Raw genomic sequence first — 18,198 nt, forward strand, 5'->3', positions numbered from 1 at the left:
ATACAGCATCAGGACTATAGTTAATAATAATATACTGCATACCTGAAATTTGCTAAAAGAGTAGATCATAACTTTTGTCACCATAAAAAAAGGTAATTATGTGAAGTAATGGACGCGTTAATTAGCATGATTATGATAATCATTTCATAGTTTATATGTACACCAAAACAGCATGCTGTACACCTGAAACATATGCAATTTTTCATATCCTAATTTAAAAATCAGGATTGAAAGGATATGCTTATTGATTTGAGAGAGAGAGAGAAACATGGATTGGTTGTCTCTGTTCATGTCCCAACCCGGGACATTGTATGGGACAGCACTCCACCCAACGTATCACCCAGCCAGGGCAGGTACTATACTTTTTATTTGTCAATCATATCTCAATAAAGCTGGAAAAAATAAATGTTTTAAATGCATGTGTAAATTAATTAACTAGGAGAAAGGCAGTGGCTTGCTGGAGCGCAGGGATCCTGGCAGCAAGAGGGTGTGGAGCAAAGGCACAGGCGGAGGGGGCACTGGGAGCTGCGAGCTGAGGGACAGTCCCTGCTGCACGAGAAGGCATGGAGCTTCTGACCCCCCACTGCCCACACATAGCCACCAAAAGCACCTTCCATGTGCCCCAGGGTGAAAACCAGCTTTACCCACCAGCTGCCCCAGAGAGCACAAAACCACTATGGGACAGTGTCCATCAAACAAGAGTCCTCCCATCTCCCTTTCTCCCCTTCCCCCCGTTTGGCACCAGTGGGGTCAGACACTGCACCTCCCAAGGGAAAGATGAGTGAGAGAGAAAAAGAATAAGGGTTCCAGCCCCTCTTCCACTGCAGAGGATCAGGGAGCAGCAGACCACAGCTGAGGGAGAGGAGGACAATTTCAATATTAGACTGAGGCCGGTTTGGGAAGGAAAGTGAGCCTAGGACTTCCATTCCCCGAGTGACAACAAACATTTCGTGAGCTTCTAGAGTTTTCCTGGTGAAGGGGGCGAGAAAGACTCACTGTACTAAACAAGCTAAATGCAACAAGAGGGAAGGAAAGCAGCTGGGGTTTTACAAAGATAAACCCTGAGTTCTGTTTGATCATCGTGTTAGAGGTACTTGCTCAGTCAGTGTCTCCCATTCTAAAACAACCACGTCACTGTATTTTGTCACTCCACCCAGTTGCTGCCCCTCCTCTACTCCAAGTCTCCCCAACCCCCACATCTCGTAAGTATAATCCACAATCACTTTCTTCACTTCTTCTTGTCTAATTCATTTCTCCACCCACTGCCATCTAGCTTCAGACACACATGTTTTGTTAAGATGGTTTCACTGAGATTATGACCAGCTAATCCCTGTAACCAAAGGGTGTTTGTCATCTTCCTGATATTAAATCTTTATGACACCACTTTTCTGGTTGTCCTCATACCTCTATGAGCATTCGTTACTTGTTGATCTCTTTTATGAAGGCTCCCTTCACCCCAGAAATATTGGAGTTTTCTTTCTCCTTCTCTAATGTACCTTCAGACAGTCTTATTCTCTTTTTCATGGTTCACTAACCCTGACCTCAATTCTGAGCCTCAGATGTCACTCATTCATTCATTCATTCAATAAATATTTTTGGCATTCCTGCAAGTGGCAGGTACTCACTAGGTACTGGGGCTACAACTGAAATAACCGCAGCCCTGGCTTCATAAAGCATACAGACCAGCAGGCAATCTAAAAAAGTGGTAAAGAAAGGTTTTCCAACTGGGAAAGTAGAAATATTTAGGAGTCATTCTGAATATAAGCCTTCTGGATTACTAAGAAGTTGGCTTCGTGTCACCCACCCATAAACTTCATAAAATTATACACAAAGTTCATCTGTTTGTTCATGTTTAAGGGTGATATGATCTCTGGCTTTCATTAAATTATCAGAGATTTCCATGACTCACAAAAGCTTAAACTCAACTGGTCTAATGATAGGTTTTTTATGTGACATTGGAGATGATGCCATTTGGAGAAAAATCAGGGCTTAAGACGTAGATTTGAGAGCCTTCTCCACCCAGAGGTGAAAGCTGGGTCAAGGCTTCCCAAAGCCTGTCCCTGAGCAATCTCAGCCACAGGCAGGGGGCAGCAGCACACAGCGGAGGCAGGAAGATGGTCTCTCAGGCCTTCACTCCAAGTGAAGTGGTCCGGCCAAGTTCCAGGGTCCAGCCACATTCTCCTGGAGCTCCGAGTCACACTCTCCTCAAGTCCCCCAGCCCCACAACAACGCCACATGTGGCAGGTGCCTGCGGCTCCCAGCGTGAGAAGCATGGAATAGGCTGTCCTGGGAATGACAGGGGTCCCCAAGGGAGCCCATGTGGACCAAAGACCAAATCCCAGGGACCTGCATGGTCAAATCCAGTCTGGAGACATGTTGTTCAAAAGAAGAGGGAATTATTGCCAACGTTCAAAATTCAGGAGATTTTATGAAATGATCTGCATTTGTGCCTTTTCTTAAAAGTCTGCTGGCCATGTGTCCCCCAGCACCATCACCTGGCTGCGCAGCTGCAGACTCCTTAGGGACACATGTTCTTCTGTCCCATCTTCATGCCTTACCCTTGGCCCTACCCTCTGTAATGCCACCCGCCCACTCTCTACACCTGAAACTGGTGTAGACAGAGGAGAGTGGAGGAAAAACAGAAAACCTTGGTTTTCCAAGCAGAAGATACATAGGAAGAAAGAGGGAAAGAAGTAAAACAGAAAGGAAATAAACTCCCTTAATGCCAAATCTCTACATTACATTGCCTACTGAGACAGCTCTTGTATAAAGACTAGTGCAAACAAATGCCATTTGAATTGTGACAAAGTTCTCCTCATCCCATACCAGAATAAAAGCATTACTATTAAAATATTGGGACCACAGTGGGGATGGGAAACCACCATGGCCTAATGTTTACAGATCATATCTGCTCAGGAACATCAGAAGGGCCATTAAAAGTCCTTCCTACAATTAAATATCTCCATCATTAACAAATTAAGCATTTTATAAGTGATGATACCTGAAAAGAGATTACTGGTATGTAATTCTATTTTGTACATCAGAGATGCATGTAAATTAGTGACTCATGATCACAACTCGATTTTCTTGAGTCCTTTTAAAATGCATATTTATCATCCATTAATATTACCATGATTCATAAAATACAAGCTAACTTTTCGCTTTAGTGCCTTGCAAACACAGGACAGCCATGTTTCCTGGGCAGCCCACGGCACAGCACTGCGCTGCCGTCACTGCCTCCCCTCTGCCACCAACAGCAGCATCACACCCTCCTGCCCTTATGTACAAAGGTCAGAGGTCAGCCTTCCTGTTCATGACATGGGGGAAGCATCATTTGGCCAAGAATACAAAACTCACTGTATGTGGTCTACCATCTGAACTTCATCCCTTCAAAATCTGAGAGCCAAGGAGTCTTTAAAGAGCTCCATATGAATTTTTTATAGTCATGGTAAAATACACATAATAAAATTTACTACCTTAACCATTTTTATGTGTACAGTTCAGTAGTGCCAACCAATTTCCACAGCTCCTTTCATTTTACAAAACTGAAACCCTATACTCACAAAACAATAACTCTCCATTCCTCCCCCTCCCTAGCCCCCGGTGACCACCATTCTATTCTCTGTCTCTGTGAGTTTTGCTGTTGTAGGGGCTTCATTTGAGTGGAATCATACGGATGTGTCTTTTGGCGTCTGATTTACTTTATTCAGCATAATGTTCCCAAGCCTTATACATGTTATAGCATGTGTCAGAAGTTCCTTCCTTTTTTAAGGCTGAATAATATGTATATACCTCATTATGTTTATCCACTTATCTGTAGATGGACACTGAGTGACTTCCACCTTTTGACTATTATGAATAACACAAATTATTGTGAATAATTTATACATGGGTAAACAAATATGTCTTTGAGACCCTGATTTCAACTCTCTTGGGTATGTATATACCCAGAAATGTAATTGCTAGATCATACGGTAATTCTATTTTTTAATATCTTGAGGAACTAATTTCCATAGTGACTTTACTATTCTACATTCCTACCAATAATCTACAAGAGTTCCAATTTCTTCACATCCTTGGCAGTACTTTTCTTTTCTGCTTTTTTAAAATAGTAGACATCCAAATGGGTGTGACGTTGTATCTTACCCATTAAAATGTAAATATCCCAACGGCTATGCTTTGGTTCTCAGATGACACCTTAGTGACAAATCTACATTATTATCTGCAAAGAGCCAAGAGTGTGGCCCTACAGCAATGACTGTGCAATGACTGCACAAAGTCATTAGCCATCTAGTCTGGGATGCACACTGAGCCACGGAGGCATCTCCAGCTGAGACACCTATTGGCCCAAAAGGTCACCTTTCTTGTTACAAAGATTTGCCCATAGGTGGCTCCACTGTAATGCTGTTCTTCAGCTTTTGATTTGAGCAGAAAAATAAAAGAACATGAGGTGAGGGTAGGGGTGGTGGTGGGGTGGGTTTCTGAGCATCTCCCAATCTTATTGTTGTTTACTGAAACTTTTTTTAATATTTTCTTTATTTATTTTTCGAGAGAGGGGAAGGGAAGGAGAAAGAGTGGGAGAGAAATATCAATGTGTGGTTGCCTCTCATGCATCCCCTGCCGGGAACTGGCCTGCAACCCAGGCATGTGCCCTGACTGGGAACCGAACCGCGATACTCTGGTTCGCAGGCCCGCGCTCAATCCACTGAGCTATGCCAGCCAGGGCTACTGAAACTTTTTAAACTGAGAAAGAACTGCATGGCTACCACCTGTACAATGTTCTCACTCCTAGTCCACTATTCGTTGTTGCTATTCCCCTTCATACCAACGGTGTTCTAAATAGGACAAAGAATGCCTCTCCCATCTCCTCTAACTTAAGACAGAACCAAGAAGATTCTAAATCAGTTTGGCCCTCAACTAGAAATTATAGAAAGTATAGAACTATAATCTTAATTGAAAAATCAGGGCATTTGTAGCAGGCTGAATAATGACTGCCCCCTCCCCCCCAAAAAAATCCACCTGTGAATGTTACCTTATATGGGGAGAAAGGTTTTAGCAGATGTAATTAAAGATGTTGAGATGGGGAGATTATCCTGGATTATTTCTGTGGATGCCAAATGCCATCACAAGGGTAGGCAAGAAAGTCAAAGAAAGAAGAAGTCCATTCGATGAAGGAAATGGGGGGGAGGAGTGAGATGCAGCCATGGGCCAAGGAATGAGGACAACCTCCTGAGGCTGAAAAGGCAAGGAAGTGAATTCTCCCCTCAAAGCTCTAGAAGGCCCCAGCTCCTCAGACACCTTGGGCTTGGCTCTGTTATGGCTCATGTAGGATTTCTGACCTTTAGAATGTAACAGAATAAATTTGTATGCTCTAAGTCACTACGTTCATGGAAATTTGTTACAACACCCATGGGAAACAAACATGGCCTCAAAATCCGCCGACTTCATTCAATACCCTTTGTATGTGAGCTTCGCAACTGGAACACTGTGAGGCTGTGATCTCCTTGTCTCCAGGGAGGCTGGCTGGGACCCAGGACAAGGCTCTTGCAGAGCCACCCCCAGGCCCTCAGTCACCCCAGGTGCCACATCAATATTGTCCTTCTCTACTCCTGTACCATGGAGAAGGGTGGGGAGCACTGAAATAATAAAGATTGCAAGTATGAAAGAGGCCAGGAATGAATGTTTCGAACCTCACACTTAAAAGGTCATGCACATGATTCATCAGATACAAGGAAGAATCAAAAAATGTGAGCGTTCCTACTGACACTCCACCTAGGCCCACACAGCCTGGCTGACCTCTGGCCCCTCCCTGACTCTGTTTACCTCAAAGGAACAGGATGGCCTGCAGGTTATTACCTGCAAAGTTCCTTCCTAAGAGGGAGCCAGCTGAAATCCGCATGGCCGCTCAACAACCCCAAATCTCATTATAATCTAATTTCCATACTAAATGACACACCCACCAGCACCTGGACAATTGGCAATCGCCATGGCGATAACCAGAAGGGACCAGAAAAGGACAGAAAAGAGGTGGAACCCTGATTCTGGAGAAAACTATTATCCCTCTCCCAGAAAGACCGTGACTATTCCTCCTTCTGCCCTCTTGTATACACACCTCGTCCACCACAAGCCAAAACGAGAAGTTGACCTGAGAGCCAATGTGATTCCACTTCCCCACTGTCTGGCCACTGAGTTTTTATTTTTCGTATGCCCCGCTTTTCATACTGGATGGAACAATTGAATTTAGCTTTCGCTGAACAAGAAAGAGCCCTGCTCAGGGTCTCAGAAAGGGGGCTTTGGCACCCTGGGTTACACTGTGAACTCAGTCTTTCAGTATTTCCGTTTGGTCAGCTGCGCTGGGAAACTGTGGCTGAAGGAGCCAAACGCTGCGCCGGTCAGGCACCCCGATTTCCTAAAGCAGCCTGTCACGCTCTGCTGCTCCAGCCTGCGCGCCTCTCCCAGCCTCCCCCCCTTGGCTCCTGTCCTCTGGGACCTGGGACTCAGTGGCCCCCAGAGCTTGCCTGCCACAGACCTGATGGGGAGAGAAGGGTCTCCGGCGTCCCACCAGTCTTTCGGGGGGCTGATGTACATGCACCACAGCTCCCAGCTGTACCCATGGGCCGAGTTCTCGTACCGCTGCACCTCGAAGGTGTCCTGTTTGATATTGTCGATGGACGGCAGGATCACCCGCTTCCGGTTCTCCTGGATTCGGGAGAGAACCGGCTCGGCCCTGAAACAGAGAAGTAGAAGTAAAATCTCTCTCCTGTGGTAAACCACACCTCAAGGTGCACAGACCCCCAAGACCACAGGAAATGAGCAGAAGCCACATAGATAATAAAGGGGGGGCCTTGGCAGGCTGGGATTCAGATGGCAAAGGCAGCTCCCCAGCGGCCTCCCCCAGGAGCAGTTTGCGACTCAGGCCTTTGTCCCCGGGGTTTGCTCACATGCTGATGCCCGCAGGAGAGGCCTGGGGCGAGGCTTCACAAAGTGCCTGGCCTGTCTTTTATGCCAACAGTGCAGGCCAAAGCAAGGCCGTCTGACTCTGTGATGCATGGCATGACAGCCATACAGTGTTTCCAATTTCCCCTCAGGGCACTGGTGGATGCCTCTTGTATTTTCTGCAGGAGCTGAATTCCCTTTCCCAAAATAGGTCACTTCTGCTCTTGATGGCCTGGTTTTAATCAGCTTCTTTGTATGTGTGACTATTTCAGTTGTTTTAATTGATTATTTAATTGATTTCTTAAAAGAGATCTAATTGAATTGGTTAGCAATGGCCACCGTATGAATTAAGTGCAAACGTAGGCAGAATCCTGCCTCCTAGCTAACCTGCCCATTAGGGCATCACTGGAGATAGGCAGGGAGCTGGCTGGATGTTCTAGGTGCAGCCCTGTTGGCTTGGGAAAAAGCAGATGGTAAGACACCCTGCCAGCGTGTGTCTCTGCAGCAGATGCAGGAAGGGATCATTCTCCACATTCGGGAAGGAGAAGATGGGTCTCACAAGCCAGGACATTAATCTCCCCACTTAACTCAGAGCACAAGCTCTGGAAAAGAGACAAGTGAAAATCCCATTCCTCTGCATTATTTGGAAAAATAATGAGCAGGCTCGGCTGACATCCCATCTCTTTTCATTTGCAGCTATTGAATTACCTGTTGGCTCACCTCATCCTTCTATTTAAAATGAGCAATAAAATATATGCTGGGCCATTTAGTGCCTCCTTCTGCTCACATCATCGAGGCTGAAGCCCAAGGGGATGGACTTTGCACCGCCTTCAGTCACGTTCGACTGCTGTGCCCCCTCCATGTCTTCGCTTCCGCTGCTCTCATCCAGGAGTGCCCTTCTGCCACTGGCAGGAAGTCTGGCCACCTTCTGAGGCTTATTACATCATCTGCTTCCTTATTACATCATCTACCTCCTCTTCCAGGAAGCCTTCCCTAATTTCTCAGAGCAGGAGGGCTCTCTCCTCCCTTTCAACTCTTAAACCATCTTCTCCATCTTATTCAAGTGACTCTGACTGTAGGATGCATTTGCTAATCTTTGAACACACATTTTTCCTAATGAGCTAATGACAGCTCATATTTATAATTACTTACTACAACTTGGGCACCATTCTAAACTTGTCACATGAGCTGGCTAATTTAAATCCCACAACAATCCCATTTCAATAGATACTATGGTCACCGTTTTACAATAAGAAAACAGTGCCAGAGGGAGGTGAAGTCACTTGCCTCAGGCCACACACCCAGATGGTGGCTAAACCAAGTTTCTAACCCAGATGGTCTGTCTGGCATCAGCTCTAACCCCTAAACCTCACTGCCCCCTTCAATGGGCCACACTTCCTCCAGGGTGGTGTGGTACCGTGAATTTAGAGGCATCCAGCTCAGTCCATTTCTTTGTGGCAGAAGTTATAGAGCATGGGGGCAGAAAACCATGTTTAAATATTGCTTCTGAAGGGAGGAGTTTGATCTCCAGTCTGTGATAGACTGTACGACTGTTCCCAGTAATTTGCTGCCCACTTCCAGGGGACGTCCCGATGGGTATACTCTCTCCTTTAATGCAAATTAATGCTTAGCTTGGATGTATGACTAGCTGTGACCAGTGGGATGTAAGCAGAAGTGACAGTGTCACAACAGAGCAGAAACTTTCACAGCCCCTGCAAGGTTCAGCTGCTGTTCTTTTCTGTGAGCCACAAACAACCCACAGCCGACCTGCCACATGGACGAGATAGAAACCCCTGTCACCATCAGTCAGGAGGCAGCAGATGACTGCTGCACGCAAACCGAGTGAAAGCTGAGACACGGTGGCTGCCCCAGAATGAGGAATCACGTAAGTATACAACGATGACATGATGGGCTTAGTAGCCAACAGACAAATTTCTCCCTGCTTCCCAGTCTTATCTCAGACTATGGTCTCACCTTCTTTTCCAACCACCCCCTTCTCCATTCTTCCAGTGGCTTCAGGGGAATCAGACTCAGAGCCCCACCTCCTGACCCCTCCTGACCACCCGCAGGCCCCTAGGGTTCAGCTAACACCTACCAGCCAGCAGTGAATTCCACGTGGGCATCAAAGAAGCCAGTGACCTGGCCGGTGGCGGCCTTCCAGCCCTCGATGCGCGCTCGGATCAGGCCCTCTCTTTTTTGATTGCGTACCACCTTCACCAGCCCCGGGTAGCGTTTGTGCACGTACTCCTCCAGGGGGGCCTTCAGCTCCTCTATAAATGACAAAACACAAGAAGGTCCATAACTTGTCATCTCAAATATGTGTCCAACCCACTGTGGTGCCAACAGATCTTCAGGAAGTTCAGAGACTGCAGAAAAATTGGTGTGTCAGTAACTTTAGTAGAAAAGGCAACTCAGCGAGTGTGAGTCAGAAGACCTCTGACACACAGCCCAGGACAGGCACGCTTCTTCAACACCCAAGGTGTAGTGTACCTGGGTGCTGAAGTGGTAGCACCCAGGCCTGGCGTTTAGGTCTCCACTGCTGCTGCCTGGCAGGTGTCCTCTAAGGTTTCTTTTCTTTGTGGCCCCCCCTGTCCCGCCCTGGCCAGCATTCTCACCCTCCCACTGTCCCATGGTCCTGCTTATCCACTGCTGTATGGGTGTTTCCATAGGCACATAAGCCAGTTCTTATAGTACGAGTGCTAAGTGATCCAGACACACAGTCACGCGCCAGATGCAGTGTTAACAGGATTAGCGCTTTGCTCTCAGGATGTAAAATAAATCTTTGCCTGGTAATGAACATGCTACCGTGGGGCAGAAGTGACGCCGACAGAGCTCCCACACACCTCCTTCTGCAACAAGCACGTGGTGCCGAGTGCCTTATTTATGTGATCTAATTTAATCCTTACAGCAACCCTAGGAAGTTGCTAGATTAATTCTATTAATTATCTGGATTAATTCCTGCTTTTCAAATGAAGAAATAGTCTCAGGGATGCTAACCTGCCCTAAAGTCACACACCTAGTAATGGAAGAGCTGAAACACAGGCCAAACGTGTCCAATTTCATAAACTTAAAGGTTGGTACCTTTATGTACAACAAATCACCAGACGCAGGAGGTCAGGAGAAGCTGACAGAAAGGGGGTTCTTAGAGATGCACACCTCACGGATCTGCCCGTAGAGAGTCAGGCTTATGCGATAGGACACTCGGGGTTCCGGGAGCAGCCCAGGTGATTGCAGTGACAGAGGTTCACACCAATACTGGAGAAGACTTTTGAGAAGACCTCTGAGTGCGCTCTAATGGAACCCAGGAAAGCTGTATCTACAGATACTGTGCAGAAGTCTCACATCCTAGTTACACAGGGCAACGTTTGGCAAATTAAAGCCATACTTTTGCAGCATACGTGGAGGGCAACCTCACCAGGTCAGACTGCTGTCCCTGGGAGTGATGTAGCCTCCTGAAATACACGAAAGTAAATTTCTGTTAAGACACCCAGTCTCTGGTACTTTGTTATGGCAGCCACAGCAGACTAATACAACTGCTTAGAAAGGATTAAAAAATGGAACCTGGCTGGGGAAATGGCAGAAAGTACTAATGAGGCGCAGAGTGTGGCTGGGAGTGCAGACCGGAGTCAGACGGCCTTGGTTCAGAATGTAGTGCTAGCATTTATTACCTGGGTGGCCCTGGGAAATTCAACCAATCAGTTTGTGCCTCAGTTCCATCATCGGCAGAAGGCGGACCCCATCGGGCTGTGGTGAGCATTAAACGAGTTAATATACACAGATGTCTAGAATTATCTCTGGCATCATACACAGGCTGAACATTGAGTAACCAGTCTTCATAATTATTTTCCCTCTAGGTAGGTATAGGACACTTGAACAAAGATTTCAGAGCAGCCCAGGGAGCCTGAGAAAGCTGTGCCCAAGATGAAAAAATAGACCTATTCACTAGAACTATGGTCCTCAAATGGGAGGGAACATCAGCATTACTGGAGGGGTTGAAACAGATTGCTGGCCCCTTCCCCACAGTTTCATTTTCAGAAGGTCTAGGGTGGGGCCTGAGTATCTCCACTTCTAACGAGACCCAGGAACATCTATTTCTTAGTATGGGGACCTACGCTTAGAGAACCACAGAGTTGGAAATACACAGGACAACAGCCTTAGCCCACGCTCAGCACACAGTATGCCCTCAAGGGGTTATCTATGTCGGTGTTTTTGTTGGTATGGCTACCATCTTTGCCATCACCTAGCATTGGTAAGGCAGCTGGTAAGGCAGCCAGGCTGTGAGCACCCTCTGCTCCCTCACTCACCACGAAATAGAGAGATAACCAAGCAAATGAGACCGCGGTGGCCCAAAGAATGTTCAGCTTCTAGAAACCGTCTACTATACCTATTGGCTGGGCTTTTCTGTGTGTTAATTAAGTTTCTTGGAACAATGATTCTAGCAAGAAGGTTAGGCAGGCCATGCCCATTTGGTTTTTCATTTATTCCCCATGAGTGCAGAGAATGATGAGAGGACAGGCCTTGGGCGGCAATGCACCTGTGGAAGGTGCGGTGGAATCCTGCCTTCTCACCGGGGCTGGCCCACAGCGGCCGGAACTTGGGCGAGAACATCTGGAATGCCGAGTGCTGAGCACACACTGGGGACCCACAGGCACTGCACTCGGCTGCCAGGTGACCTGGAACCCCATTTGACTCTGCCCAGTAACCGGATGTCAGTCCTGGCCATGCCAGTCACCACGTCTAAGTGTCAAGTGGTCTCTTCATTTGTTTAGTGGTTGTGACTGAGGCATTTCAGGGGAGAGAGAGGGTAGAACAGGCATTTACGAGTTTGGCAAAAGACGGTGTGGTCCACCAGCACTGCCCTTCTCCATCTCACGGCTCCTGAGATATGGACCTTAAAGGGCTTCAAAACATATCCAGTGCCCTATGGCTTTTAACAATAAATGAGATTTCACATAAAATTATATGCCTTCCATAAATGTTGTTTCTAATAATAATTGGTCTATTAGTATTATTAATGTAGACCATTTTGATAATTTCTCATGAACAACAGCTGGTCTTTCGAGTTAGTCAATACCGCTTTGAAGTGTGTGGCCCACTGTGCAGGGATGACACTGGCCTCACTCTCACATGGTTCAGGACACACTGCTTCACAGGCATCTGAAGTGACAGCCTGTGGGATCCTGAGGGGGATGGCGCCACGCCGCTAGCAGGGCTTGAGAACAAGTGACCCTGAGCAGGCTTTTCTTTCCAGCCCCTGCGTGTGAATCTGCGCCCGGTAAGGTGTTGGCCCAGGGCCCTGCCGAGACTCAAAGTCCACTCAGACGCAAGTGCTCCTTCAAAATGTTTACAATCTAGTTAAGGAGATGAGTCATGTTTGAAAAATCACAATATTCAGTAATACAAAGGAAAGGAAGCCAAAGGCCAAAGGGAAAAACGTGGCCGTGGAAGGAAAGTGCCACGCAGGGTCACTGAGGGAGATTCTTTTGGCTCAGGTGCTCGTGGACAAGGTTCTGTTTGATTAAGCGGCAGTTTGAATGGGGGCTCTCACTCACTATTCCAGACAAAAAAACATAAGCATTAAATTGGATCTAGAGAATTACCAGTGTCTGTGAGATTGGGAAGATGCTATTAATTAGAGAAGAGAAAAAAAAAGAGAGAAGCAGAAAAACAAGTTGATGAGTTCCCCTGGGGACAGGTTGAAGTGCCTGCAGACACTCCGGGGTAGACTGCTGAGCCGAGTTAATGGTCCGTAGGTGAGAAGAAAAGGCGCAGAGTGTTGGGGACACAGCAATGGGAGATAATGGCTCTTAGAGAGTGAGAGTCCCGGGAGAGGGAGTGAAGAAGATTAGAACCGCACTTTGGGAAATGTGTTTTGAGGAGGCAGGAGGACAAGCTAGGGGTTCAGACTGGTTAGAAATAGCATCAAAGAGGCCGAATCACATCAAGGGTAGAGTTTACAAAAGGAGGATACATGCATTCCTTTCACAAATACATACAGAGCGTCTACATAGCTGAAAATGATGCAGTTCTTAGCCTCAGAGAGTTACTCTATGTCCAATGTCAAGAAAATCAATGCATTAGAGGAAATAACAGTTGAGAATGGACCATTGATTTAAGCAAGTAGTAGGTTCCTGATGGGACCATTGAGAAACAGGAATTCCCTTCTGGATGCATCTGGGCCCCGTGGGCAGAAGAGGATGGGTAGGACAGCTCAGGAGAGAGTTCCAGACAGGAGGTCCTGGTGGAACCTGATTGTGACAGCCACAGGGCATTGACGTGCTGAGATGTGGAAATTGCCTTAAAGTGAGAGAACCCACGAGTTAACCAAGTAAAAACAAGTCCCCAGGCTCACAGGGAAGGAAACAAATCCCCAAATGTCACACTCAACAAATGAACCCATTCTAAGACATTACAGGAACAGTAAGAAAAACACTTTGCATAAGAAATGTCATCCTTAACAAATGAACCCATTCTACCACAGTACAATAACAGTAAGAAAAACATTTTACACAAGATTTTTCTCACTGACAAACTCAGAGAGGAAAACAAAAACTCATTTCTGCAAAAATAAATGTTTACCTTCCAGTGTTATAAAATCCAATACTAAATGGGTCTAGAGCCATTTGGGAATCCTTGTGTTTGTTAGCTTTTGGTAAATAGCATTTGGAGAGGTCATCAGGGAAGAAGCAAATACTGCCTGTGATCAGAAAGGACCAGGAGGCAGATATATCTGCTCCTTAACAATAAAAGAAACACCTGTCATCCAGGCTTAAGGAGTACACATTGACAACGAGAAAGTTACAAACAGTACTACAGCAAAAAAAGCTGTATTATGGAATTATATTTAGATTCTGCACTTTGAGTGATGTTGGAGAATAAACAATTAGTCCCCTCCCTTGTGTGTAAGCCCTACTCAGAAGGAAGTGTAGACCTAGCAGATGCATTTCCACCTGCTTCCTAAACCAGTGCATGAACATCAGTGCCACGCAGATGTACATTGCGAAGTGTCCATGCCCCCTCGGGTTGGGCCATGTCTGTGCTACTGTGGTAGTTAACTAGTTATTAATAAAGGGGGCAAAGGGAATTAGACATTGAATTTAATAAACTGGGGAGCATGAGCCCATTTGCTTCACCGGGAAGCTAGCTACAGATTCACACCCCAGTGGATCATAATATTGCTCTTTCGAGAGGGATTAATACTCCTCCCTTCCACACTCTGATACCAGATTGTTGAGGCCCTCAGAGAAAGTTGCTTGATCATGGAGGACTGTCAATCCAACTGGGGGGTAGATCTATCAAAAAGCCTGAAAAAGCTTGGGAAGTTGATTGGGTATTTTGAACAAGCACCAGGTCCATGCCAAACCCAAGTTAATATAATCCCAGAGGAACAAAGAAATGTTCTCTCTCTCTCCCCCACTCCTTCTCTCTCTCCTCCCCAGTGAGGCACTCATCCCCTGCCTCTGTGTGTTCTCTCTCACCCAGGAGCATGTGACCATGTAGGTCTAGCAGCTACTAGGGCCCACAGCCAACTGCATGGGCTCCAAAGGACTAAGCTTTAATATGAAGCAGGAACTCCAGACCCTGGCTTATGTTTTGGCCTTGCTAAGGACATGGTTGGACTTTTTCCATGATGGGACAGAGGGAGATGGGGCACTGGAAATGCAGGGGCAGATTTCTAGACAAACACCACAATCTCGGTGCATGGGTCCTTGAAATGTTTACCTCACAATCCCATGGACAACCCTGATTTAAATCTACCAACATTTGTATCTCTCAACCTTCACAGTTATCAGGCCTTGATGAGACTTACTGAATGTTCTAATGCTCCCTCAAGGTATGGAAACTTGGGAGAATCAGTCTAAGCTTAGGTGAGTGTTTCTCAAACTTTAACCTACACCAGGATTACCAACAAGTCTGGGACATGATCCAAGACCTTGCATTTCCAATAAATTCCAAGGGGCTGTTGTTCTGGTGAACGCATTCCAGGTAGGTCTGGCTTAGATTTGGCCCCCTACCCAGTTCTATCTGCAATGAATCAGCCCCTGTGTGTAGAAGAGGACTCATCCTAACCAAGCAGGTGCTCCAGAATCCCAACGTGGCCACTACCCATCCCTGCTTTTCCCACTGACCTGGGCCTTTTTGTCTTGTCTCATCTGCAAGACTGAGCCCCTTGGAGATGATCCCAGTCTACATAATGAGGATTTGTCTTCTCATTTCCAAAACCGGGATCCTAATTGCTGGCTACCCCTGCATGAAAACCCTTATACTTAGGTGAATCCCTTGACAAGGATTCCATATGTTCATGGCACTGTTCTCACTCTCACTATTCCTCTTACTACTACTATTTGTGCTACAATTCTACCAGGATTACTTCTGCCACAGTCAACACCAATGTCGCCACCGCAGCCATGTATTACCAACCCTTTTCCCTGCCAGCAGTTGCTGAGTTTTGGGCACGCTCTAGATGGAATGTGCAGGTTGTAACAGCTAGGACAAGAACAGAGCATGCATAACACATTCTCATTAAGAACAAAAGACGGCTGTCTCAAAGCCAGTGTTCCTCAGAGTGTAGACCCTACCCGGAAATCAGCTGGGAGCTTGCGAAAATGCAGGTTCCCAGACCTGCTTTAAGAGTTTCTAACTTAATGGCATTAGAGGTGTTGACCAGCAATCCAGACGATTCTGACACAATCTCCAATCTTCTCAAAAGCACTGGCTGTTTTGTTTTGTTGTTTTTCATTGCTTTTACTGCAGTCAGTACACTCAACCCGAAAGTTATCATTTTGACCATTTCAAAGGCTGCGATTGAGTGGCACGCAGCACACTCACCATGTGGTGCAGCCACAAGCACTGTCCAGTTCCTGAACTTTGTCATTGGCACCAGTGGAAATCCTGCAGCCAGAAGGCAGTCCCTTTTCACCGCCCACCCTCCCTCACCCCCTGGAGATCTCTACTCTGCTTCCTGTCTCTGTGAATTTGCCTCTCCTGGATATTTCATAAAGTGGAAACATACAATATGTGGCTTTCATGTTTGTAAGCCCTAGTCAGTTTTGAAGGTGGGGAAGAAGAGGTAAAGGGAATTTTTGGTGTGAGTTTAAACCCCTAGGCCTTGCTGAAGATCTGACTCCATGTTCTGTTGCCAGGTGGCTTCTCTGATCTCCATTCTGTTTGTCGGTCCCTGACTTCCGGGAACCAGATAACCAAGCCAGGGATCAGAGAAACGAACGCCCAAAGCTCCCCCAGACTCAGGGAAGGGGTTTCTGACCTCTCTGAGGGGAGGACCCAGACCTTGGATCTGTGGTCACCCTCTCCTCCTGGTTCCCTAATGGGACCTTTCAGCTTGAGGACCGTCACAGAGCTCAGGGGGAACGTGGTCTTTGACACAGAGTTCCAGCCCAGACGTTAGTTGTGATGCTGTCCAGTTCTGCTGTGCCTTTTAAACAAGATGTATAAAATACTCAATATTATATACATGTAAATATGATGCCATAGAAAGAACACAAAAATAGACTCAAAACACCTGGATTTTCAGGTATGCCTGGCAATATCATTATGTTTGTAATAACCAGCAAAATAAATGCATAAAAGTAGCCATACAAAGGCCAATAATGAATTTTTTAAAATTGTCTTTCAAACAAAGAAAGACATTGTATGATATCGCCCATGTGTGCTCTAAAAAATTAAACCTGTAAAATACAGAGTAAAATGTTGGTTACCAGGTGGTGAGGTGGAGCAGAGAATAAGATTGATGGTGTTTAAGGCTACAAATTTAAAACAAGTAGTAAATAGGCCACAGGCCTCTCATACCCAGCATGGTAAACACAGACAATAATATTGCCCTACACAGATGGTCCCTGACTTACGATGGCTCGACTCACAAGATTTTGACTTGTGGTGGTGCAAAAGTGTTGAATTTTGAATTTTGATCTTTTCCTAGGCTAGTGATATTACGCAGTACAATACTCTCTCCTGCTGCTGGGCAGAGGCAGTGAGCCACAGCCCCCCCCCGTCTGCAACAGGACCAGGAGGGCAAACCCTCCACACTCTACAGTGTGTTGTGCTGTCAGCGTTTCTTGGATATTGTGCTCTGAGCATGTTTAAGGTAGGCTGGGCTACGCTATGATGGCTGGTAGGTTGGGTGTATAAAATGCATGTTTGACTCAGGATACTTTCAGTTTACAATGGATTTATCAGGATGTCATTCCATTGGAAGTGGAGGGACATCTGTAATTATGTAATATGAGAAATACTGCTATAACAGCAATCATATTACATATAGCAATGTGTCTAAGTAACACACTGCGTACCTTAAATGTATACAATGTTACACATCAAGTTTCTTCAATTGAAATTATTGCTTAAGAAAAGTTTTAAAATTAAAAAAGGAAGGGTGGAGAAACCTGATGCACACACTGGGCATGATGCATCTGGGTTTCTCACCTGTCAAATGGAGCTAGAAAGTCCCAGAAATCCATGCAGGCTTTGTGGGACCTGAAGTTTATATAATTGGGAGGAGCTTCTTTAAGAAAAGGTCTCTCTTCTGTAAATTCCACAAAAACAAACACACACGTGACCATGTTGTTAGGCCTCTCCCCTCCCGAGGGCCCAAAGGGGTGCTGCCAGGGAGGGTCCCTCACATAAGCCTCATGTCCATTACACCCTGGTGAGGCTGGCTTCTGTGACCCAAAGCTCCTTTTTTGCTGCCAATGAACTACTTTTCAAACACTTTAAATGCCGTACCCATCTGTATCTAAAATGAAATATTTATATCCACGAACTGCTAACCAGGCTAACTCAAAACGTCAGCTAATTGTGAAGTGCTGCAAAACACTCTTCGGATTAAGTCCCCTTTCATATGTAACCAGAGAATACTCTATCTTGCAAACTGATAGCATTCCACAATTTTTATTTTAATATTCACTGAGTCCTAATTAAGTGCGACTTACTGTCATAACTGCTTGACCTATATCAATGTTTTCTACCATCGCCAACAACTCTGTGAGGTAAGGGGTAGTGTTAGCCCTGTTTTATGGGTGAGGAAACTGAGGCACAGAGAAGATAAGGACCTCGAGGAAAGCTTGTCGGTAACATGCCTGCGCCACCTGCCATTCTGCCTCTGATTCCCGTGGATGTGATGCTGTGAAATCTGCAGCTATCCAGGTGCTCGCATGGAATCGCGCCTTGTACGTCAGAAGCCGGACCTAGGCTTCTCCCGGAACCGGCCATCTCTGTGACTCTCAGGCCCCCACACTGTGGCTGTGG

The 18,198-nt window shown here is 46.2% G+C and overlaps 1 protein-coding gene across 2 annotated transcripts in view; it reads right to left on the reverse strand.

Moving 5' to 3' along the window:
* GALNT17 (polypeptide N-acetylgalactosaminyltransferase 17) overlaps positions 1 to 18,198 on the reverse strand; it is a 435,103-nt gene that overhangs the window by 192,982 nt on the left and 223,923 nt on the right. For both annotated transcript variants that reach the window (XM_037135575.2, XM_037135576.2), the window contains exons 4-5: positions 9,032 to 9,206; positions 6,530 to 6,727 (exon numbers count right to left, since the gene is read on the reverse strand). In XM_037135575.2, the coding sequence (XP_036991470.1) occupies positions 6,530 to 6,727; positions 9,032 to 9,206 (373 nt within the window). The remainder of the gene's footprint in view (positions 1 to 6,529; positions 6,728 to 9,031; positions 9,207 to 18,198) is intronic.

The sequence above is a fragment of the Artibeus jamaicensis genome, unplaced genomic scaffold (assembly GCF_021234435.1).
Source record: "Artibeus jamaicensis isolate MK-2021 breed Jamaican fruit bat unplaced genomic scaffold, CSHL_Jam_final contig_3182, whole genome shotgun sequence".
NCBI classification, from domain to species: Eukaryota; Metazoa; Chordata; class Mammalia; order Chiroptera; family Phyllostomidae; genus Artibeus; species Artibeus jamaicensis.